This window comes from Mustelus asterias, chromosome 12 (genome assembly GCF_964213995.1).
Source record: "Mustelus asterias chromosome 12, sMusAst1.hap1.1, whole genome shotgun sequence".
Lineage (NCBI taxonomy): Eukaryota > Metazoa > Chordata > Chondrichthyes > Carcharhiniformes > Triakidae > Mustelus > Mustelus asterias.
In genome coordinates, this window is record NC_135812.1 from 72220417 (window position 1) to 72245443 (window position 25027).

General features: G+C 48.0%; 1 protein-coding gene across 2 annotated transcripts in view; it reads left to right on the plus strand.

Annotated features, from left to right (window-relative positions):
- The first annotated feature begins 3795 nt into the window (after positions 1-3795).
- Positions 3796-25027, plus strand: part of ftr41 (finTRIM family, member 41) — a 31977-nt gene continuing 10745 nt past the window's right edge. The window contains exons 1-7 of one of the 2 annotated variants that reach the window (XM_078225430.1): positions 3796-4568; positions 8708-8803; positions 8904-9134; positions 12623-12794; positions 14604-14678; positions 19681-19785; positions 24887-24979. In XM_078225430.1, coding sequence (XP_078081556.1) covers positions 3990-4568; positions 8708-8803; positions 8904-9134; positions 12623-12794; positions 14604-14678; positions 19681-19785; positions 24887-24979 — 1351 coding nt within the window. In that variant the 5' untranslated portion in view covers positions 3796-3989. The remainder of the gene's footprint in view (positions 4569-8707; positions 8804-8903; positions 9135-12622; positions 12795-14603; positions 14679-19680; positions 19786-24886; positions 24980-25027) is intronic. The other variant, XM_078225431.1, reaches the window with a different exon arrangement.

The following is a 25027-nucleotide window of genomic DNA, read 5'->3' on the forward strand; positions in this document are numbered from 1 at the left end:
CCCAGTTAATGTTGGGAAAGTTGAAATCACCTAATATAAATTACCCTATTATTATTGTTTTTATACATCTCCATGATTTGTGCACATATTTGCTCCTCAATTTCCCGCTGGTTACCTGTGGTTCTACAATAAGTACCTAACGATGTGGTTGCCCCCCTTTTTGTTCCTAAACTCTACCCACAAAGCTTAATTCAATGTCCCCTCCAAGATATCGGGGGCAATTCTCCCAAAAAATGTTCTGAATTTGCGGGTACACCGGTGTAATTCACAATTGTTTTTTCAGTGGGAGTTCCGACTCGAATCTCCGCACTCTGTGCAATGCAGAGGTCACAATCATGAATATCATTAAAAACCCAGGGATGGGCATGCGCTGTGGCCCCGAACTGTTAGCCTGCAGTTTGCTGGCCAGCTCGATCACTGCCCAGCCTGGAACCCTCGCAGTGCTGCCACCCAAATCTCCCCCCACGGCCCAATCGCAGCCCCTACGAGCATTCCAGGCCAGCCCTGACACCCCCACCCCGATCTCCAGCACCACACCCCCCTCCCCCCAGCAGTGATAATCCCCCCCAGCTTGGCAGACCCCTCCCACGGGAGGCAGACCCCCGCAGACACCCCCCCCCCCTCCAGCCCACCGATCCCCTTTCAGAATTGCAGCAGGACCGCCTCACCCCCACTGATTGTCCCTAAGCCCCGCCCCTAGGCCCTTGGTACTGCCCAAAGCCTGATGGGCAGTGCTAAGGTACCCCCTGGGCATGGGCATTTTGCCCCTTGAGCAGTGCCAGGGGGCACAGGCTGACATTGCCAGGGTGCCCATACCCAGGGGGCACCACCCCTCACCGCCCGACTCCCTGGGGGACCCCGAATGCCTCCCACTTCACTCCAGAAGTTTCCCGTTAGTTCCCCGAAAGTGGGGGGCTACTCTAAACCCTGCTGGAGTGAAATTGTACCAGCAGGGTGGGAGATGCAATTGGGCCCTATCCATCCCAGCGTAAAATTGCTGAGCAGGGGTTTCAAAAGGTAGGGCAGGTTTCCAGCTCTCAGCAGCCAATCCTCTTACAGATGCCAGGTTTCAAAATCAGACACTGAGTGCCTTTGAACAATGGACCCCCCCTCCAGCAGGAAGCTCAGAGGCAAACCCACATGGGTGTGCTTGTTGTGCTCACTGTAGGGCCAGACCCCGCCCCCCTGGGCGCTCCCTCCGTCCACTCACCACTGGGTGAACACCTTTGGCGGTAAGTTGGCATTGATTGCCCACTAAAGGGAATTGGCAGCAGGATGGAAAGGCTGCCCACAGATGGACATAATTGGGGTGGAAGCAAGAGGGTGGCAGTGTCCCCCACCTGATTAAATGTCTGATGCGCTATCAATAAGGCGAAAGACTACCGATATACCAATATAAGTGTAGGCTTTTATTCACAACAGAATCAGGAGCAGATCCCAACATGTAACCAACCTGGACTGAACAAGGGGGAGGAGACAGCGACCTTTATACTAGGTGCCGAGGGGAGGAACCAAACTGGAAGGGGATGTGTCCAGGTATGACAAGCACACACAACGGTGGTCCATATAGGACAAAGGCACAACTGAGGTCCACCACAATGTCCCCTTCTGCTACCAATCTCGCCAAGATTCTGCCCAAAAGGTACGTTGAAGGGGTGAGGGGAACTCTCCTGATGTTCCTGGCACACAAAGAGTTAAGATCAAATTGAAGCAAATGTCCTAATATTACATTGGCTAACTTCTCGCCAGTTCTTTTAACTGTGGTTCTGAGTCACCAACAGGGCAAGACCACCCCCCTGCCAACTGGAAATGAATACAACATCATATGGTGACAATGATTTTTGAATATTGAGTAGCCCCTGCCTGTGCCACCATGCTGCCCCCTGCCTGAAGTGGCACGGTGGCACAGTGGTTAGCACTTCTGCCTCACAGCACCATGGACCCGGGTTCAATTCCGGTCTTGGGTGACTGTCTGTGTGGAGTTTGCAAGTTCTCCCCGTGTCTGCGTGGGTTTCCTCCGGGTGCTCCGGTTTCCTCCCACACTCCAAAGATGTGCGGGTTAAGTGGATTGGCCATTGCTAAATTGACCCAAGTGTCAGGGGGATTAGCAGGGTAAATGTGTGGGGTTATGGGGATAGGGCCTGGGTGGGATTGTGGTCAGTGCAGGCTTGATGGGCTGAGTAGCCTCCTTCTGCACTGTAGGGATTTTACGATTTACTGGGAGCCTTGTTAATGAGCTGGTGGACAGGAACACCGCATGTTGGAGCCAGGGGTTTGAGGTTTCAAATGTTACCCCTTCCTACACATCAACCTCACTGCACAAGAGGGAGTAAAATCCTCTGCAAGATCTGTGAAACAGGTTTATGTGGAACATGCAAATAAGTCAGGTTACCAGCAGACCAGAACACCACTTGTTAAAAGTTATTGCCTGTTGACCGTGTCAAAAACTCAAACAGACAAAACCCCGAATAATAACTCGTGGGGTGGCATGGTGGCACAGTGGGTAGCACTGCTGCCTCACAGTGCCAGGGACCCGGGTTCGATTCTGGCCTTGGGTCACTGTCAGTGTGGAGTTTGCACTTTCTCCCAGTGTCTGCATGGATTTCCTCCGGTTTCCTCCCACAGTCCAAAGATGTACGGGTTAGATGGATTGGCCGTGCTAAGTTGCCCCTTAGTGTCAGAGAAAGTAGCTCGGGTCAATACATGGGGTTATGGGGATAGGGCCTGAGTGGGATTGTGATCGGTACAGACTCAATGAGCCGAATGGCCTCCTATTGCACTGTAGAATTCTATGACTGTGGGAGGAAACCAGAGCACCCGGAGGACACCCATGCAGACTGGGGAGAACGTGCAGCTCCTGAAAGGACAACCGGGACATTTATAAAATCCCGATTGAACATCTGGAAAAATACAACTGGACATCAAAAATTCACTTGTTAAAACTAATGCCTGCCTTCAGCCCATTTTCCTGTGCTTTACAGGCTGAGCTCAATATTAAAGTTATTATTCATAGAATCATAGAATTCTATCGTGCAGAAGGAGGCCATTCGGCTCATCGAGTCTGCACCGATCACAATCCCACCCAGGCCCTATCCCCATAACCCCACCTATTTACCCTGCTAGTCCCCCGATACTAAGTGGCAATTTATCATGGCCAATCAATCTGACCCGCACATCTTTGGACTGTGAGAGGAAACCGGAGCACCCGGAGAAAACCCACGCAGACACGGGGAAAATGTGCAAACTCTATACAGACAGTGACCCAAGGCCGGAATCGAACCCGGGTCCCTGGCGCTGTGAGGCAGCAGTGCTAACCACTGTGCCGCCATGCCGCCCCGCGAGTTATTATTCGGGGTTTTGTCTGTTTGAGTTTTTGACATGGTCAAGAGGCAGTAACTTTCAACAAGTGGTGTTCTGGCCAATGTGGTTCAGGGTAAATATGAGTTACAGACAGGACATCACTAGGACTGGATCCTATTTGTACAGATCCGGCACTGACATCAATGGAGCTGTTTGCAAACCAACAGATCAACACCACCGCCTCCCCTCCCACCCCCACCCCCCTGCCCTCCACACCAAACCCAAACACACACACATTGTAAATTAAACGCTGGTGAGGATTTATCTCAATGCAAAATGATGACTTTTTAAAAAAAATGACATTTCAAGAGCCAACTTGCAGACATGCCTCTGGCAGCTGCCAGTGGAGAGATTGCATTTTGAATTGAGGTGTTTGGTCTTTCCTGCACACTGTAGCTGCAGCCTTTAACCTGGCAGGGAAAGTGGGAGGGCGACAGAGAGAGAGAGCGAGAGCTGAGTGTTTGGTTTCGTGTTGTAGAGAGTGAGCAGAGAGGAAAGATTAGCCAGCCTTTGGGTGTTCCTGGCTCTGTGCTGCAGGATGGGGAGAGGACCATATTCCGTGGCCGTCCCTGGCTGCAGTTGCTGGCACTGAGCTGGAGTGTTTGTGGAGGAGCCGGGCTTTGCTTCCCATGGCTGCAGCAGACCTCTTATCCCTGGAGCAGCAGCTCTCCTGCTCCATTTGCCTGGAGGTCTTCAGCCACCCCGTCAACCTTCCCTGCGGCCACACGTTTTGCCTCGACTGCATCCAGAAGAACTGGGACCAGAACGCGCTCGCCGTCTGCCCGCAATGCCGGGCCGCCTTCACCCCCCGGCCCGCCCTGCAGAAGAACATCGTCCTGTGCGGGATAGTGGACGAGTTCAACCGAATGGGGCAGGCCCAGGCCACCAGGCTGTCGGGCAGCGGCGACTCGGAGGTCCCGTGCGACTCCTGCGTTGGCCGTGGGGCGAAGGCGGCCAAGTCCTGCTTGGCCTGCCTGGCCACTTTCTGCGAAGCCCACCTCCGGCCTCACTACGAGAACGCGGCCTTCCGGGACCACCAGCTCACCGACCCGGTCAGGGACCTGAACAGGAGGAAATGCAAAACGCACTGTAAGCTGCTGGAGTTCTTCTGCAGGACGGACCAGATGTGCATCTGTGGCCTGTGTATACTGCACGTGCATCGGGATCACAAAGTCATCACAGCGGAAGAGGAGAGCACAGAGAAAAAGGTAATGCTTCAAATCTCACTGTACAGCATCTTTTCCTGTTCACATGACGCCTTTAACATTGTGCAATGTTCCAGGGCACGTCACAGAACTGTTAGAATACACCTGCTGCCTCACAGCGCCAGGGACCCGGGTTCCATTCCGGCCTTGGGTCACTGCCTGTGTGGAGTTTGCACGTTCTCCCCGTGTCTGCGTGGGTTTCCTCCGGGTGCTCCGGTTTCCTCCCACAGCCCTGCAGGTTAGATGGATTGGCCTTGCTAAATTGCCCCTTAGTGTCCCAAAATGTGTAGGTTAGGGGGATTAGTGGCGTAAATATGTGGGGTTACAGGGATAGGGTCTGGGTAGGATGCTCTTTCAGAGAGTCGGTGCAGACTCGATGGGCTGAATGACCTCCTTCTGCACTGTAAGGACTCTATCTCATTTTAGGGGGAGCATTCCTTACGAAAGACTCTTCATTAAATGTTTGGGTCTGATTTTAACTCTGTGACAGTGGATGAGAGCACATTTCCACTCCATCTGACGAAGGAGCAGCACTCCGAAAGCTAATGGTATTTGCTACCAAATAAACCTGGACTTTAACCTGGTGTTGTTAAAACTCTTATTAAATTCCATTTGCCATTTTTCTAGTTGGTCCAAATCCCTCTGCAAGCTTTGAAAACCTTCCACATTGTCCACTACACCTCCAAACTTTGTATCATCAGCAGCCAATGAAGTACTTTTGGGAGTATAGTCATGGCTGAAATGTAGAAAACACTGCAGCCAAAATGTGCACAGCAAGCTCCCACTAACAACAATGCAAATCAGGACCAGATAATCCAGCTTTTTCTGATGTTGATTGAGGGCTAAATATTGGCCAGGGTAATGGGGATAACTCCACTGCTCTTCGTAGTGCCATGGGATCTTTTATATTCACCTGGGGGGGGGCGGGCTCGGTTTAACATCTCACCCGAGAACGGCACTTCCGACAGCGCAGCACACCCTCGGATCTGCACTCGAATGTCAGCCTTGCTTTTTGTGCTCGGGCCCCGGAGTGGAAGCTGAGCTGGGACCTTGTGAATAATAACAATAATGTTAATAGCGTGAGCCCTTTCCACACACACACATACCTTCCTGGTGCCCAGCACCAGAGGAAATACGTCTGTAGCTAAGGCCTCGTGGGCCCAAGAATCAAATCCTGACCTAATGCACCAAATATTCTGGGATGGCAGGCTGATCAGTGAATGCTTAAGGAATACACAAGAAATGGTATGGGATCGCCCTGTACACTCCTCATCTCTCCGACTGATGTCAAATACCGTACTAATCACGTTTATAGAATCCTACAGTGCAGAAGGAGGCCATTCAGACCATCGAGTCTGCACCGACCACAATTCCACCCAGGCCCTATCCCCATGACCCCATGCATTTACCCTAGTTAGTCCCCCTGACATTAAGGGGCAATTTATCATGGCCAATCCACCTAACCTGCACATCTTTGGACTGTGGGAGGAAACCGGAGCACCCGGAGGAAACGCACGCAGGTTGTGTTACCCAGGTTAATAGCTCAGAATCACTGATAACATGACTCGATGGCACAGACACAGGGAAGCTATCAGGAACAAAGACTTTGAGAATCACACGTCAGCCATTCAGGAGTGCAGTCAGAGCCAGGGTTAATATGGGCGGGGCTCCCCCGGTCTCACTGAACTGGCTGGTGGCAGGGGAGGCCTGAACAAACTAAGTGCCCGACTGACCAGAGTTGGGTGTCAAACGGCATTTAGGACCTTAGGTATCAGAAATGCCATCCAGGGAGCATAATGCTCCCTCCACCCACATTGTCTGTATCTTTAAGATCTGGTTGGCTGTAGGGATTCGCATTCTGATCAGTATTCTGTAACTTGATTTTGTGTCTCTGTGCCCTGTTTGAGAGTACATTTCCACTCCATCTGACGAAGGAGCAGCGCTCCGAAAGCTAATGGTATTTGCTACCAAATAAACCTGTTGGACTTTAACCTGGTGTTGTTAGTAGCCATTTCTACCCTGGGAAAAAGTTTCTGAGGGTCCACCCGATCTATGCCTCTCAACATCTTATATACCTTTATTAGGTCTCCTCTCATCCTACGTCTCTCCAAGGAGAAAAGACCAAGCTCCCTCAGCCTATCCTCATAAGGCATGCCACTCAATCCAGGCAACATCCTTGTAAATCTCCTCTGCACCCTTTCAATCTTTTCCACATCCTTCCTGTAATGAGGCAACCAGAACTGAGCACAGTACTCCAAGTGGGGTCTGACGAGTGTCTTATATAGCTGCATCATTATCCCCGGACTCCTAAACTCAATCCCTCGATTGATGAAGGCCAGCACACCATACGCCTTCTTAACCACCTCCTCCACCTGCGGGGCTGATTTTAGAGTGCTAAAGTTTTGGAAGAAATAATGCAGGGAGGAGTTATACAATAAATGGCAGAGCCATCAAGAGTATAGAAACACAGAAGGACCTAGGTGTGCAAGTCCACAAATCCTTGAAGGTGGCAACACAGGTGGAGAAGGTGGTGAAGAAGGCATATGATATGCTTGCCTTTATAGGACGGGGTATAGAGTATAAAAGCTGGAGTCTCATGATGCAGCTGTATAGAACACTGGTTAGGCCACATTTGGAGTACTGCGTCCAGTTCTGTCGCCGCACTACCAGAAGGACGTGGAGGCGTTAGAGTGCAGAGAAGGTTTACCAGGATGTTGCCTGGTATGGAGGGTCTTAGCTATGAGGAGAGATTTGGGTAAACTGGAATTGTTCTCCCTGGAAAGACGGAGAATGAGGGGAGATCTAATAGAGGTGTACATGATTATGAAGGGGATAGATAGGGTGAACGGTGGGAAGCTTTTTCCCAGATCAGAAGTGACGATCACGAGGGGTCACGGGCTCAAGGTGAGAGGGGCGAAGTATAACTCAGATATTAGAGGGATGGTTTTTTACACAGAGGGTGGTGGGGGCCTGGAATGCGCTGCCAAGTAGGGTGGTGGAGGCAGACACGCTGACATTGTTTATGACTTACCTGGATAGTCACATGAGCAGCCTGGGAATGGAGGGATACAAACGATTGGTCTAGTTGGACCAAGGAGCGGCACAAACTTGGAGGGCCGAAGGGCCTGTTTCCTGTGCTGTACTGTTCTTTGTTCTTTGTTATGGACCCGGACCCCAAGGTCCTTCTGATCCTCTACAGTACTAAGAGTCTTTCCCTTCATATTGTACTCCTTCATTCCATTTGACCTGCCAAAATGGACCACGACGCATTTATCTGGGTTGAAGTCCATCTGCCACTTCTCTGCCCAGTCTTGCATCCTATCTGTGTCCCTCTGCAACTTCTGACATCCCTCCAGACTATCCACAACCCCACCAACCTTCGTGTCATAGAACATAGAAAAACTACAGCACAAACAGGCCCTTCGGCTCACAAGTTGTGCCGAACACATCCCTACCTTCTAGACCTACCTATAACCCTCCATCCTATTAAGCAAACTATTTTAGGTCCATTCAAACGTCTGATGGCAGCAGGGAAGAAGCTATTCTTGAGTTGGTTGGTACGTGATTTCAGACTTTTAAAAAAATCTCTTTCCTGATGGAAGCAGGTGGAAGAGAGTATGTCCGGAGTGTGTGGGGTCCTTAATTATGCTGGCTGCTTTTCTGAAGCAGTGGGAAATGTCGATGGACTCAATGGATGGGAGGCTGGTTTGCGTGATGGACTGGACTACTTTCACAACCCTTTGTAGTTTCTTGCGGTCTTCTCGGAGCAGGAGCCAAACCAAACTGACACATCCAAAAAGGATGCTTTCTATGGTGCATCTGTAAAAATTGGTGAGAGTTGTAGCGGACGTGCCGAATCTTGCTTCACTTCCCCTGTGTTTTTTTTTATTAGAATCACAAGTAAGCTTACATTAACACTGCAATGAAGTTACTGTGAAAATCCTCTGCATTCACACTCAATGTGTAGCATCAGCATAAAGTGAAAATGCTTCACACAGATGGAAAATGCGGAGGGTGAACGCAACCTTGTGTAAATGAGTTTGCCATGATTTAAGCTGATAACTAAGCCATTCTTTTACATCAGAATGCATTTGAGTAATCATTTTAAATGATGTTTTCTGTATGTTGTATATTCTACAAAGAAACTCCTTCAGGAAGAAAAAATAAGGCGGCAAAGTCAGATTGAAGATATTAATACGGCGATTAATAAATTAAAAGAGAATGTTACCTCCATCAAAGTGAGTACCATTCCGTCCTCTTTTTTTTTAGAAATAATTCTCAACAATTTGTTTGCTCCTTGTTCTGTTTATGTTTGAATCTGTTAACTTCATCGTCTAGGAAACAACGTTCCAGGCGAGGTCTGACATCGATAAGCACTTTGGTGATCTGATCAACTGTATTAAAGAATCGCAGAGCATTGCGACAAACATTATTGAGAGTGAGGAGGCTGTTGCCTTGGCCCAAGCTGACAGCATCCAGAGCTGGCTAAACCAGAGGTGCAGTGGACTGAACCGCAAAAGTGATGAGATAGACCGACTGCTGAAATCCGACAATATCCAACTCTTAAAGGTAAGCCCCAGCCCCTTGACTCATAGAATCCCAGAACCCCTACAGTGCGGAGGGAGGCCATTTGACCCATCGAATCTGCACCGACCACAATCCCACCCAGGCCACACCCCCTCAACCCCACCTATTTACCCTGCTAGTCCTCCTGACACAAAGGGTGAATTTAGCATGGCCAATCAACCTAACCCGCATACCTTAGGACTGTGGGAGGAAACCGGAGCACCCGGAGGAAGCCCACACGGACACGGGGAGAACGTGCAGACTCCACACACACACACACACACACACAGTGACCTGAGGCCAGAATCGAACCCAGATCCCTGGCGCTGTGAGGCCGCAGTGCTAACCACTGTCCCACCATTCTGCTGAAGCTCTGTCAAATCTGTGCGTTTGCGACTCTTGAGGTGTAATGATTGTTACTTAGAGCTTGGGCTTCATGTTTAAATTGAGGAAGTCCATTTTGTCTGCTCAAAAGACCAGCGAATTAAATTAAGTTATCATTATTGCATTTTTTGAATTGAATTGAAACCCTACAGTGTAGGAAGAGGCCATTCGGCCCATCGAGTCTGGACCGACCACAATCCCACCCAGGCCCTACCCCCATATCCCTACATATTTTTACCCGCTAATCCCTCTAACCTACACATCTCAGGACACTAAGGGGCAATTTTTTTTAGCATGGCCAATCAACCTAACCCGCACATCTTTGGACTGTGGGAGGAAACTGGAGCACCCGGAGGAAACCCACGCAGACACGAGGAGAATGTGCCAACTCCACACAGACAGTGACCCGAGCCGGGAATCGAACCCAGGTCCCTGGAGCTGTGAAGCAGCAGTGCTAACCACTGTGCTACCGTGCCGCCCTTTCTAACATCTAACATTTTCCAGTTCTGATGAAAAGTCATCAACCTGAAACATTAAGCTCCGCGTTCCTGTTCCGATAGGTGCTGCCTGAGCAACTGGGCTTTTGCAGCATTCGCTGCTTTTATTTCAGATTCCCAGCGTCTGGAGTATTTTGCTTTCATTTATCAGAAGAAGTCTTGCCTTGTTCACACACTGCGGCTGGAGCAATGGCATTTTCGTACGGTGTTACTGAGCGTCTCATCAGGTCGAGCGCAGAGTATTTTGTTGAAGTGAAGGGAGAGATCTGGGCGTGCAAGTCCACAGACCCTTAAAAGTGGCAGCGCAGAAAAGGTGGTGAAGAAAGTAGATGGCATGCTTGCCTTCATTGGACGGGGCATCGAGTATAAAAGTTGGCAAATTACGTTGTATAAAACGTTGGTTGGGCCACACTTGGAAGACTGTGTCCAATTCTGGCCACCACACTACCAGAAGGACGTGGTGGCTTTGGAGGGAGGACAGAAAAGGTTTACCAGGATGTTGCCTGGTAACGTCCTGGTAAACCCGGTATTTGCTATGAGGATTGAATAAACTGGGATTGTTCTCCCTGGAAAGACAGAGCCTGAGGGGCGACCTGATAGAAGTTTATAAAATTATGAGGGACATTGATAAGGTGAACAGTTGGAAGCTTTTTCCCAGGGCAGAAACGACAATCACATGGGGGCACAAGTTCAAGGTAAGGGGGGAAAGATTTAGTGGAGATATGCGGGGGAAGTTTTTTACACAGAGGGTGGTGGGGGCCTGGAATGCACTGTCAACTGAGGTGGTTGAAGCAGATACATTAGCGACTTATCTGGATAGGCACAGGAACAGGCGGGGAATAGAGGGATATAAGCAGTTGGTCCAGATAGGATATGTGATGGGTGCAGCCTTAGTGGGCCAAAGGGCCTGTTCCTGTACTCTACTGTTCTTTGTTCTTTAAAGCTTGGCATCTGACTGCAGCAGGTGGTGCCGATTGCCTGTGAATTCTTGGATGGACCTGTTATTCCAGATGCCGAACTATCTGAAAATATCTTTCCACCATTATCCAGAGGCTCCTCCCTGACTAAAGACGCAAACGTCTGCGGAAAATGTCCTGGCCCTTCAAGTGCAAAAACTGCCTTTGCAGTTGGTCTAGAGCAGTATTTTTCAAGTTTCTTTCTCTGCAACCCACTTCTACAAAATGGCTGTTCCTCGCGACCCACATCACGTGGGATGTAGAATGAGATATGGGCCGAGAATCAGGACGGGCATGGCTTGCAGAACAGCATTCTTCGTTGGCCTTGGGCGGGATCTTACGAGCCTCGGACGGGCGAGGCGGTAAAATTCCGGCACTGATCTTTCCACTTTGTACTAACACTATGCAGTGTTTTAAATGTCAGGGTGTCCGTTAAAGATCCATTTACCAGTTTATTCAGGCCATATTCTGGCGCAAAGGAAATTGGTGTCAGTATTTTGCAATGCCTCTCCTTAACCTATACATTCAAAATAAAGGTGTGAAATCAGACAATGCACTAATTTACCGTACATTAGCCATCCACAGAAAGGCGATTGCTGTTTATTTGTGACAGGTTTCTCGTTTAAGATGCACCTTTGGAATGCCGAACTTACCGGATCAATGTGCTGTTTTTAGGTGGAAACTTAATAGGGCAATCACCAATTATCTCTATCTGTTATTTACTATCCCATCAATAGACCTCCCTGGTAGGTATGTCACATCAATAACTCCATTTTGCTGCATCCATTGAAGTCTATGGTTAATGTGTCGATTATCCTATCTCACATAGAGCGGCAATCACAGCTCAGTGGTTTTCCTGTTCTTCAAGCATCATCTCATTTTGAAATTAATTGAACAGCGAAATACTTTTATGCACACGGGAAAAATACTGAGTTGGATTATGAGGTAATGACGATACTCGTCAAACTCTGAAGCTATAGCCTGCCTTCACGGTGGGAAATTGGAGCCTCGTACAGCACTGACCAGGCAATCTGCAGTACTGCTGCGACAAGTCACAATCTAAATGGGATTTTACTGTACATTTAAAAACACACCTCTCTCCTAATTTTTACCCTGTCCTTTTATGAAGTGTATGCAACTTGAATTGTTTCAGGCAATGCTGAGCTTCTCCTGCACATCAAAAGTCCTCATGCTGGCAAAGTCGTTGTCTGAGAGGTCCTCATTGTCACATCGCTTTTGACAAAATCTGCGTTATAAACACAACATCCCTCTTTTTTTAAACAGGGTCACACAACATCCTGCGTTTTTTTTTAACAGGATCAGTTTATAGAGCAGCAAGAATTTACCCGGCAACTAATTTTCAACATCCCACCTACGGGCCGCAACCCCCACTCTGAAAAGGCCTGATCTAGAGCTTGTGTCCACGTTGACTCATCGATGCAAAGTCCGCATTTATGTTACTGGGAGCTGGGATCTGGGAGCGAAGCAAGATATCATTCACATAGGGACACACCGGGACCTCTGGAAGCAGCAGAATTTCATTTGGTATTGAGCCAGCAATGTAGCGGAAACATCACGTGGTTTCTTGGTGTTGTGAGCAAGGTGTTTTGTATGAATTACTGAGGGATTACTGTTACAATGTTCTGCTTTGTAGGAGTTTCATTCTCTGGAGGAGATGGAGACAGATCAGGTATTACCCACGTTGGACACAGACATTGATAAGCAGCTCTCCAATTTAAAGAGCGTCGTTGCTGAGATGACTAAAAATATTATGCAGCAGCTGCACGAGGTTCACACGGAGAAGCTACCCGCAATCAAAGAAAATGGTTTGCATTTTGTTTTTGTTCTAATTTTTCTTCCTGTTTACCCCCTCCTGCCCTGGAGGGGCGGCCTCTCACTGGTTTCCTTGGATGCCATTTGTTTGCTGGTTTAAAGTTTATTTATTAGTGTCACAAGTGGGCTTACATTAACACTGCAATGAAGTTACTGTGAAAATCCCCTGGTCGCCACACTCCGGCGCCTGTTCGGGTACACTGAGGGGGAATTTAGCATGGCCAATGCATCTAACCACCGCGTCTTTCGGAATGTGGGAGGAAACCCACGCAGACATGGGGAGAACGTGCAGAATCCATGCAGACAGTGACCCAAGCTGGGAATTGAACCCAGGTCCCTGGCGCTGTGAGGCAGCAGTGCTAACGACTGTCCTGCCGCCATGCCGGTGTGGGTGGCCATTCTTTTACCTGAGGCTTGTTGCTGAGTGCTGGTAGACTATGTAGCTGTGAAAGAGATTGCAATCGAACCCGATCCTGATCGCAGTGACGCCATACACAAACACTCTCGCACACTCTCCCTAACAGCACGGTGGGTGTATTTACACCACATGGACTGCACGATTCACCACCACCTTCTGAAGGGCAATTAACGATGGGCAATAAATGCTAACCTTGCCAGCGATGCTCACATCGAAAGAACACGTTTAAAAAACCACAACAGGGACCATATTCATGAGGATTTCTCTTTAGCAATCAGGACTTGCTCCTACCATTCCCTTACCCGGGGGTGCTGAGTTTAATTCTATCTCCTATTTTCCCTTTCCCTTTCTCAGCTGCCTTGCCTGACATCAGTAACTCAGCAAAGACTCAGATCTTGTTACTCAAATGATCCCTGACTAATTAGCGGAATACTTGTTACGTTAAACTGCCATTTTGGAATTTGTAACGCATCCAGAAAGTGTGAAAGTACAATGATGAAGTTTTGTGCTGTAAATATCTCAGTGTTAAACATTTCAACACCCTTTAACTTTGGAAAACGGCATTCCATTTTTAAATCAAGGTCTATGCAAATTCATTGCACGGCAATGCCATGGTGAGGCGGTGGCGTAGTGGCATTGTCACTGGACTATTAATCCCAGGGTAATGCTCTGGGGACCCGGGTTCAGATCCCGGCAGTGGAATGTAAACTCGATTTAAAAAAAATCTGGAATTGGAAGTCTAATGATGACCATGAACCCATTCTAGTAAGACCCCATCTGGTTCACCACTGAGGGAAGGAAATCTGCCATCCTTACCTGGTTTGGCCTACATGTGGCTCCGGGTCCCCAGAGCATTACCCTGAGTCTCTGGATTAATAGTCCAGTGACAATACCACTACCCCACCGTCTCCCCATGGCATTGTTGAGTGATGAATTTGTGGTTTAAAAATGAAATGCAGTTTTCCACCCACAGCAATGTGGTTGACTCTTAAATGATCCATTCAGTTCAAGGGCAATTGGGGATAGGCAATGAATGCTGGCCAAGCCAGCGGTGCCTACATCCAATAAATAAAAGCAAATACACATTTTATGTGCCTTGGCATAGGTTACTGTTTATTCTCGTTGTTGATCTGATGCTAACCTATTGCACAAAATATTTTGTAGTTTTGTGTTCCACTCCAAATTTCTGTTTAGTGAACACTGTGTAATTTGTGAAAATGGATGTTGTCAAGTTTTGAGAGTCCTGATATTAGTTATAACTCCCAGCTAATTCATAGCAATTGGAAACACCCGTGCTTCTGTGTTTAACAAGAGATTTTCTTTTACTATTTGGCTTCCTTCAAGGTTGTTTCACCATTATTTTTTTGTCTCTGATGTATTTCAGGTCCCTGGGCTAATAGTCAACATCCCAGACTGCATCAGTCATGCAGTTCAGCACCTGCGGCATCTCAACAAAAGAGTAAGGTTTCTTTTGTCTAACAATGAAAAATATTTTTCAGCTTGGCTCGGTTACTAGCACTCCTGCCACTGAGTTACCATAGTCACTTCAAGCCCCATTGCAAGATGTCAACATTGGGTTGACACTGTGGTGCAGTACTGAAGGAGTGCTGTGTTGTTGGAAGTGCCATCCTTTCAGTGACACTGAAACCGAAGTCCGTGTGGCTGCTCGGATGTAAAAGATCCCATGGCGCTATCTGATGGTGGGCACTGAGTTCTCCTGATCTCCTGTGCAACGCTCCTCCTGAAAGCAACAATACCGATTTGATTTGATCTATTATTGTCACTTGTATTGGGATACAATGAAAAATATTGTTTCCTGCCCGCTATACAGACTAAGCATACAGTTCATAGAGTACATGGGGGAGAAGGAAAGGAGAGAGTGCAGAATGTAGTAATACAGTCATAGCTAGGGTGTAGAGAAAGATCAACTTAATACAAGGTAGGTCCATTCGCAAGTCTGATGGCAGCAGGGAAGAAGCAGTTCTTGAGTTGGTCGGTACATGTCCTCAGACTCTTGTATCTTTTTCCTGACGGAACGAGGTGGAAGAGGGAATGTCCGGGGTGCGTGGAGTCCTTGATTATGCTGGCTGCTTTTCCGAGGCAGCGGGAAGTGTAGATGGAGTCTACCGGAAGCAGATGTGCAGTTTGTGGGACCTGCTGCAAATTGTTTGCAGTTCTTGCCCATGTTGCATAGATGAAGGTAGCATTTGACAGCACGCGGAGTGGCCATTCTGTCCAAATGATCAATGCTGGCCTTTATGCTGCAATCTCACTTCCTCCCATCCTCCTTAGCTAACCCTATCAACATGTCTGTCCAACTCTTTCCCTCTCCAGTCATTACTCTGACTGCACTTTAGATCCATCTATATAATTATAAATAATATAACTTTTAAAATTCTAACAGGATTAGGCAGGGTAGATTCAGAAAGAACGTTCCCAATGGTGGGGAGTCCAGAACTACGGGTCATGGGTTGAGGATAAGGGGTAAACCTTTTAGGACTGAGGTGAGGAGAAATTTCTTCACCCAGAGGGTAGTGAATGTGTGGAATTCACTACCTCAGAAAGTAGTTGAGGCCAAAATGTTGTCTGATTTCAAGAAGAAATTAGATCTAGTTCTTGGGGCTAAAGAGATCAAGCTATATGGGGGGAAGGGGGGATCAGGATATTGAATTTGATAATCAGCCATGATCAAAATGAATGGCTGAGCAGGTTTGAAGGGCTGACTGGCCTACTCCTGCTTCTAGTTTCTATGAATACTAGGCCCAGTTCTGGTTGGCAAGAGAAAAAGAGAATGTTCAAACACTGCCAAAAAGTCTGATTCTTGTTTTAAACAACTAGAAAGAGAGACTTGTTTTTATTTACTGCTTTTCATGACCTCGGATCATCGCCATAGCACTTTACAGCCACTGAAGTGCAATGACTGTTGTGATGTAGGAAACGGTGCTAATTTGTGCACAGCAAGCTCCCACAAGCCGGAATGTGATATTGACCAGAGAATCTCTTTTTTTTGTGATGCTGGTTGAGGGGTAAATGTTGTCCCGGACACTGGAGATAAATCCCTGCTCTGGTTTGAAATGGTGCATTGGGATCTTTTATGTCCCCCCCCTGACAGAGTGGATGGGGCCTCCGTTCAACGTCTCGATCTGAAAGACAGCTAAAGTTTAACCCCCTCCTCCAGTACTGCATTGGAGTGTCAGCTTTTCACAACAATTTGAGTTTTTAGTGTAGAGGTTTATTTTATTTAGTATAGAAAGATGAGTAACAGAGGTTTTGAGCGTGAGAGGACCGGTGAAATATGGGCTCTCCGCTCAATCGATTGCGGGGGGGGGGGGAGAGAAATTCAGAAGCTCCCCTACAGACATGAGGTGGAATCATAGAATCCCTACAGTGCAGAAAGCGGCCATTCGGCCCATTGAGCCTGCACCGACCACAATCCCACCCAGGCCCCAGCCCCATAACCCCATGCATTTACCCAGCTAATCCCCCTGACACTAAGGGGCAATTTACCATGGCCAATCCAACTAACCCGCACATCTTTGATTGTGGGAGGAAACCGGAGCACCGGGAGGAAACCCACGCAGATATGGGAAGAACGTGCAAACTCCACACAGACAGTGACCCACGCTGGGAATCGAACCCGGGTCCCTGGTGCTGTGAGGCGGCAGTGCTAACCACTGTGGAAGTCATGAGTGAAAGGAAGGAAATCAGAAGGATGTGAGGAGGAGAGGGGCATTGAGCCCTGTGTTCCTCCCAGCCCAGCAAAATGTCCTTTTTCAGAAGGAATATTATTTTAGTTAGGTTTTCTTGAGTGGAGTGGCCTACAGTCGGATGTCTCCCATTGTAGGGGCTGGGTCTAGAACCAGGAGGCACAATTTAAAAACTAGGCATCTCCCATTTAAGACTGATTTGAGGAGAATTTTCTTTTTTTCTCTCAGTGGGCCTGTAGTGTTTGGAATTCTCTTCCACAGAGAGCAGTGGGGGCTGGGTCATTGAATATATTCAGGGCGGAGTTAGATGGATTTTTGACCCCTGACCCTCAGGGGAGACAGGGATCACAGAGTGACACAGAGGAATGCAGAGTTAATGTCACAGTCAGATCAGCCGTGATCTTATCAAGTGGTGCAGTGGGTTCGAGGGGCTGAGGGACTCCTCTAATTCTTGTGGTCCACTGTTTAAAGGTTTATTTATTTGTCACAAGTAGGCTTACGTTAACACTGCAATGAAGTTGCTGTGAACATCCCCAAGTCGCCACACTCCGGCCCCTGGTTGGAAACACTGAGGGAGAATTTAGCACGGCCAATGTACCTAACCAGCACGTCTTTGGACAGTGGGAGGAAACTGGAGCACCCGGAGGAAACTCACGCAGACACTGGGAGAACGTGCATACTCCACACAGACAGTGGCCCAAGCTGGGAATCGAACCCGGGTCCTTGGAGCTGTGAGGTAGCACGGCTAACCACAGTACTACCGTGTCACCCTAAGCTGCTGTACGCCTGGTACGCATGGGAAGGGCATGAGTGACTCCATTCAGAATACTGTTGTGGCTCCTCCGTTAACATAGTATTGGAGACTTCTGCCTGAAGCAAGTGGAGGCCTCAATAAAAGTGATGATAGCAGTGTCGGGGATAGGAATGGGCAAAACAGTGGAGTACTTAGTGTTTTTAGTTTATTTATTAGTGCCACAAGTAGGCTTACATCAGCACTGCAATGAAGTTACTGTGAAAATCCTCTAGTTGCCACACTCCGGCGCCTGTTCGGGTACACTGAGGGAGAATTTAGCATGGCCAATGCTCCTAACCAGCATGTCTTTTGGACTGTGGGAGGAAACCGGAGCACCCGGAGGAAACCCACGCAGACACGGGGAGAACATGCAGACTCCGCACAGACAGTGACCCAAGCCGGGAATCGAACCCGGGTCCCTGGCGCTGTGAGGCAGCAGTGCTAACCACTGTGCCACCCTGTCTTTTTGTTGGTTGTTGCCTATTGCCCAGAGACTGAAAGAGTAATCAGATTTGGTGGAGGCACACAAGATAGTATTTGGTACCATAAAGGAAAACCAGAATATTTCATTCAATTGAATTGCCAGAGGACAAGAAGAGACCTGGTTCAATTGGTAAAATTTTAAGACTGATTTAAAAAAAAAGTTATTTGTACTGAGAAAGATTAAAACATACAATTGACTTTCAGATAGAATCAAATGGGGGGCAAAACCTGGAGGCAAAACTTTGGAATCACATAAGAAATATTGATGCTGCTGAGATTTTCTAATCGGATGAATAAAGCTGGGCAGAACAGCCTCACTCATACACTGCTTTTGTGGTCAAATGTACACAGTGTGTATCAGATACACCTTCCATTTGTAAGGCAGTGGTAAAAGGGAGATTTCCTGCACATTATTCACAGCAGGAATAAGGTTAAGGATGGAATTTTCCGGCTCCCCGCCACGGTGTAGTTTCTGGTGCTGGCAGGACTGGAAAACCTCGCTGGCATTTTGCGTGGCTCATCTGTTCTAGAAATAGAATCATAGAAACCTTACAGTGCAGAAGGAGGCCATTCGGCCCATCGAGTCTGCACCGACCACAATCCCACCCAGGCCCTACCCCCACATATTTTACCCGCTAATCCCTCTAACCTACGCATCCCAGGACTCTAAGGGGCAATTTTTTTTAAAACCTGGCCAATCAACCTAACCCGCACATCTTTGGACTGTGGGAGGAAACCGGAGCACCCGGAGGAAACCCACGCAGACACGAGGAGAATGTGCAAACTCCACACAGACAGTGACCCGAGCCGGGAATCGAACCCGGGACCCTGGAGCTGTGAAGCAGCAGTGCTAACCACTGTGCTACCGTGCCGCCCCAACTGTGCTACCGTGCCGCCCCAGTTCTGCCGCTGGGGGTCTCGCTGCGGTGGAGTTGGGGCCTGGAAAGACCAGAAGATCCCACTGACGGGAAGGGCTGGAAAATCCCACCCAAAGTTTCAGTTCATGGGTATCTGGAGCCTGCCTGTTGAATCATAGAATCCTACAGTGCAGAAGGAGGCCATTTGGCCCATCGAGTCTGCACCGACCACAATCCCACCCAGGCCCTATCCCCATAACCCCACATATTTAACCTGCTAGTCTCTCTGACAGTAAGGGTCAATTTAACATGGCCAATCCACCTAATCTGCACATCTTTGGACTGTGGGAGGAAACCGGAGCATCCGGAGGAAACCCACGCAGACACGGGGAGAATGTGCAAACTCCACACAGACAATGATCTGAGGCTGGAATTGAACCCGGGTCCCTGGCGCTGTGAGGCAGCAGTGCTAACCACTGTGCCATCCTGAAGAGCTCAAGGAGAGAGTTTTGTGGGATACACTGAGTGTATTTAACGGAAAGGTGAATGGTTCTGATACTTGGTGTGTCATCAAACAAAAATCTGGTGGCAGCTTCACATTTAACTTGTTTTGTGTTCCAGTTGATTTCCAGCCCATATCATCGACTGGTTTCTGTGCTGCTCCTCAACCGTTAACACCATCTCTGCCTCGGGGTTTTTGGTCCATTCCAGCTCCTCCAATAACCGGTAAGCAATGTGTAATCATTGGATGGATGATGTTGAGTATAATGACAGTAAGCCCCCACTTCGCATTGACTCAGTCTTCGTTGTCTCTCTATAACATGAGGGCGGCACGGTGGCACAGTGGTTAGCACTGCTGCCTCACAGCACCAGGGACCAGGGTTCGATTCCCGGCCTTGGGTCACTGTCTGTGGGGAGTTTGCACATTCTCCCCGTGTCTATGTGGGTTTCCTCCGGGTGCTCTGGTTTCCTCCCATGGTCCAAAAGACATACTGGTTAGGTGCATTGGCCATGCTAAATTCTCCCTCAGTGCACCCGAATAGGTGCCGGAGTGTGGCAACTGGGGGATTTTCACAGTAATTTCATTGCAGTGTTAATGTAAGCCTTACTTGTGACACTAATAAATCAACTTTTTAAAAAAAACAGTCACACAATAGGGACTTTCTAGCTGTTTAATGTTCACTATAACATTGTTTGTCACAGATGTCCTGTGCTGGCCAAGAGAGCTCAGGGTATTTTGTCCTATCCTCCTCTGTGCTGTTGGGGGCAGTGTTCCGTCACTGTGTGGGATGGGGGAGGGTTCGTCTGTCGCTCTTCCCCCTGCTCTTCTGCCGTACTGCAGTCTAAAACCCACTGATGACTTCTTCAGTTGGGAATCCTCTTCCCCTCTACTCCTGCCCTAGCTCTCGCTCCAGCCCTCAGTCCCTCTTCTGCTGCCTCTCATTCCCTCACCACCCCCACTCTCTGTTCTCACCTTGTCAAGTCCCTACTGTTTGTCACCAGGGGCCAGTTCCTGCTCTCAGCCATCGCTGAAGTCCTGGGACATCTTCAGCAGCTCCATGCACCAACCAACCTCTGCCACTGGATGGAGCCTGATCACTCTGAAACCAGGCAGCTCATGGGTGTAATTTAATTTACATTTATATTGTATTGCCTTTTGATATTTTTAAGTTTATTTTGGTTTTATGAATGTAGGCATTTAGGAATGTACAGTACTTTCAGCTTGTAATGTTTTAATGCTTCTTCTCTGAGGAGAACTATGGCCAGAATTCTCTGACTGTGTCCATGGCTGGGATTTTTCAGACCCGCTGCTGTGAATGGAGATTTGGCTGAGCACCGAATTCTCCATTCTCGCTGGTAGCGGGGCATACGACATCGCAGAATTCCAGCTTATAGCTATGGGCATGGTGGCACAGTGGTGGTTAGCACTGCTGCTTCACAGTGCCAGGAACCCGAGTTCAATTCCCAGCTTGGGTCACTGTCTGTGCGGAGTTTGCATGTTCTCCCTGTGTCTGCGTGGGTTTCCTCCGGGTGCTCCGGTTTCCTCCCACAGTCTGAAAGACGTGCTGGTTAGATGCATTGGCCGTGCTAAATTCTCCCTCAGTGTACCCGAACAGGCGCCTGAGTGTGGCGACTAGGGGACTTTCACAGTAACTTCATTGCAGTGTTACTGTAAGCTTACTTGTGACATGAACAAACTTTAAACTGACTGGATGGTGATTGTAGTGGAAATATCTGGGCTGGAATTCTTCGGCCGTTCACGCTGGCGGGATCTTCTGGTCACACTGACCACGCACCCCCACCGCGGGTTTCCCGGCAACGTAGGGTAGAATCAATGGGAAACCCCATTGACAGCAGTGGGACTGGAAGATCCGGTGGGCCGTCTCCCGCTGTTGAGATACACGTGGCTGGGAGGCCGGAGAATCCCGCCCAGGATCCACTTAAAGAACATCTCAGGGATGCAACTACAACATTAAGTGAGGAATTATTGTAGATAAAAGGTGAGATGGTGGTGTAGCGGTAACGTCCCTGGACTTAATCCAGTCATCTGGGCGAATGCTCTGGGGGCGTGGGTTCAAATCCCGCTGTAGCAACTGATGGGAATTAAAACTTAATTAATAAATGTAGTTAACTAAAAGCAATATAGAATTGAAAGGTAGTCTCTGTAACGGTGAGCATGAATCTATCACTGATTGCAGAAAAATCCCATCTGGTTCACTAAGAGGCAGCATGGTGGCACAGTGGTTAGCACTGCTGCCTCACAGCGCCAGGGACCCGGGTTCAACTCCCAGCTTGGGTCACCGTCTGTGCGGAGTCTGCACGTTCGCCCGGTGTCTGCATGGGTTTTCTCCTTATGCTCCGGTTTCCTCCCACAGTCCAAAAGATGTGCTGGTTAGGTGCATTGGCCATGCTAAATTCTCCATCAGTGTATCCGAACAGGTGCCGGAGCGTGGTGACTAGGGGATTTTTCGCAGTAACTTCATTGCAGTGTTAATGTAAGCCTTACTTGTGACACTAATAAAAAAACTTAAACTTAATGTCCTTTAGGGAAGGAAATCTGCCGTCCTTACCTGGCCTACATGTAACTCCAGACCCACAGCAAGTGGTTCACACTTAACTGCCCTCAAGTGCAATTAGGGATGGGTAACCCTGCCAGTGATGGTCACAATCCGTGAATGAATAAATGAATATATGAAAATAAATCTTCACGCTACTTGGTGTTATTGATTTTAAAATGCCATTTTTTAAAATTTAAGTACCGTGACACGTGAAGCTTGCTTTATCTGGTGGGGAGATACGGGTTGGGGTGTTGGGGAATTGGGGTAGGTCGGGCAACTCAAAGCTCTGGATCAATGAGTAGAATAGATTGGAATGGAACAACATAGGCTGCTTTGTAGGGCCGACCCCTGTTGACTGCAAAAACCTTATGCAATACAAGTAAACTCTACTGCATTATTGTAAGAATTTATCGTTAGGTCTCAACCCAGTTTCCAGTGGGTAAGTCGCTGGTTCCCAACCTTTTATGTCACGGAGCACCTCTATACTATGAAAGAACTCTGAGAAACGCTTTCTATTTTCTCTGTCTTCTTTCCTGAATGGGGACATCATTGTTAACTTCTCCCTGTTCTCTTGCCCTTTTATTTTTCACCCTCTCTGCCTCTCTCGCTACTCCCAGGGCTTTTGCTTTCGAGTTTTTTTGTTTTTTGCGCGGGCCCATGGGACCTCTGTTTTCAGCTCCAAGTCCCATCGGTCACCGCGTTGGGCCTGATCTACATTTAAAAACTGGAAACTGCGCATGTGCAGCTCTTTCCCAGCTGGCGCATGTGAGGGAGGCCCAAAATCTGTCGGGTCTTGGAGATGCCCCCAATCACAGAGCTGCAAACGGAGATTAGTTTTAGTTTAATTACATGAATTTTGAATCATTTTGAATCTTCTTACACTTGGGGGTGGGGTGGGGGGAGGGGTGGTCTCCACGGCACACTGGTTGGGAACCAAATGACAGAACTGCATTCATGTTAAAAGTGCAGGCATGCTGGGCGCAATGAATAAGTGCCAACTGAATATTACCCAACATTACCCTTTTACTCCTTGGGGTACAGAAGTGCATGTTGCATCACAGGATCTGTGAACTGCAGGACAAGTTTAAATCGCTTCATGCAGATGGAGAATTTAAATTCAATGAAATAAGCCGGGTTACAATTCTGGAACCGGTGATCACAAAAATACTAGATTGTTGTTTAAAGACCCACCCACTTTGCTGATGTCATTTAGGGCAGGAAATCTTTGCATATTAGTGTGCAAGAGTGTAATTGGTGCATTTTCTTCTTTTTATCCGCAGACAGGCAGCTTAAGGTCTTTATTGTGTGACATGTTTGAATATCCCTGTGAGGGGAAAAGGTGGGAACACTACGCTGGAGCAGTGTGTTAGAATAACTATCAAAAATTAGATCTCTAGTCACTGAAATCTGGGCACCCCCGCTCTAGAGTGCAGTTGTGAACAGGAGAAGCAAGGCCTCTCCAACCAATCAAATTGAAGAATCCACACATGAAACAACCAGGGTGTATGAAGCAGCAAATATGATTTTGATTTAAATCATGTGTAGAAGGTGAAACAAAGATTAGGGAACGTAATTGGATTAAGGGAAGAGATAAAAGAGACGGGCAGAACAAGCAAACATAAAATTTTCTTTAAAAAAACTCTGAGAATGAGGCTCCACAATTGTAAAATGAATTTTTCAGAGTCAGAGAGGTTGTTTTCAGTAATTATCACTTATCTCACCACTAAAAGCTCTCAGACGCCTGAGTGCACCAGCTCTCCTTTTTTCTGCTGTCTTTAGTGAGCAGCCAATAGGCAGGATTATGCCATTGCATTTTTAAAAATTCATTTCTTAGTTATTGGCATCGCTGGCTGGCCAGCATTTATTGCCCATCCCTAGTTGCCCTTGGAGGGCAGTTGAGAGTCAACCACATTGCTGCGGCTCTGGAATCACATATAGGCCAGACCATGTAAGGACGGCAGATTTCCTTCCCTAAAGGACATTAGTGAACCAGATGGGTTTTCCTGACAATTGACAATGGTTTCATGGTCATCAGTAGTTTCTTAATTCCAGATATATTTTTTAAAATCAAATTCAAATTCCACCATTTGCTGTAGTGGGATTCGAACCCGCGTCCCCAGCTGAGTTTCTGGATAATAGTCTAGCGATAATACCACTAGGCCATTGCCTTCCCTATCAGTGCTGAATCTACCGGTGAGGGCTGCTCATGAGAATAGCTCATCCTGTGGAGTGACAGGGTATCTCAGACAATGGCTTCCAGATTTTCACACTTAACTGCACGTGGGAGAATTTGCCATCGTTGGACTCACCAGCCAACCTTGGGCAGCACGGCGGCACAATGGTTAGCACTGCTGCCTCACAGCGCCAGGAACCCGGGTTCGATACCCGGCTTGGGTCACTGTCTGTCTGTGCGGAGTCTGCATGTTCTCCCCGTGTCTGTGTGGGTTTCCTCCGGGTGCTCCGGTTTCCTCCCACAGTCCGAAAGACGTGCTGGTTAGGTGCATTGGCCGTGCTAAATTCTCCCTCAGTGTACTTGAATAAGCGCCGGAGTGTGGCGACTAGGGGATCTTCACAATAACTTCATTGCAGTGTTAATGTCAGCCTACTTGTGACACGAATAAATAAACGTAAAAACCTGAAACCATTATGTAGATACCTCATGAATTAATTGGGATCTGAATCGCGCCTTAATTGAATTTTTTTCCCTAAACATTTATAAGTGTGTGTTTAGTGGTTTTAAGACAGAACATTTTCTTTTACTATTTCAGCTGATTTCCAATCCATGCCAAATCCTGGCACCCATCAACAACCTTTAATACCATCTCCAGGTCTTTGGACAATGGTAACTCCTCAGATAAATGGTAAGGAGTTCTACAGATACTGGTGTTGTTCAGCCCCAAGATGACAGT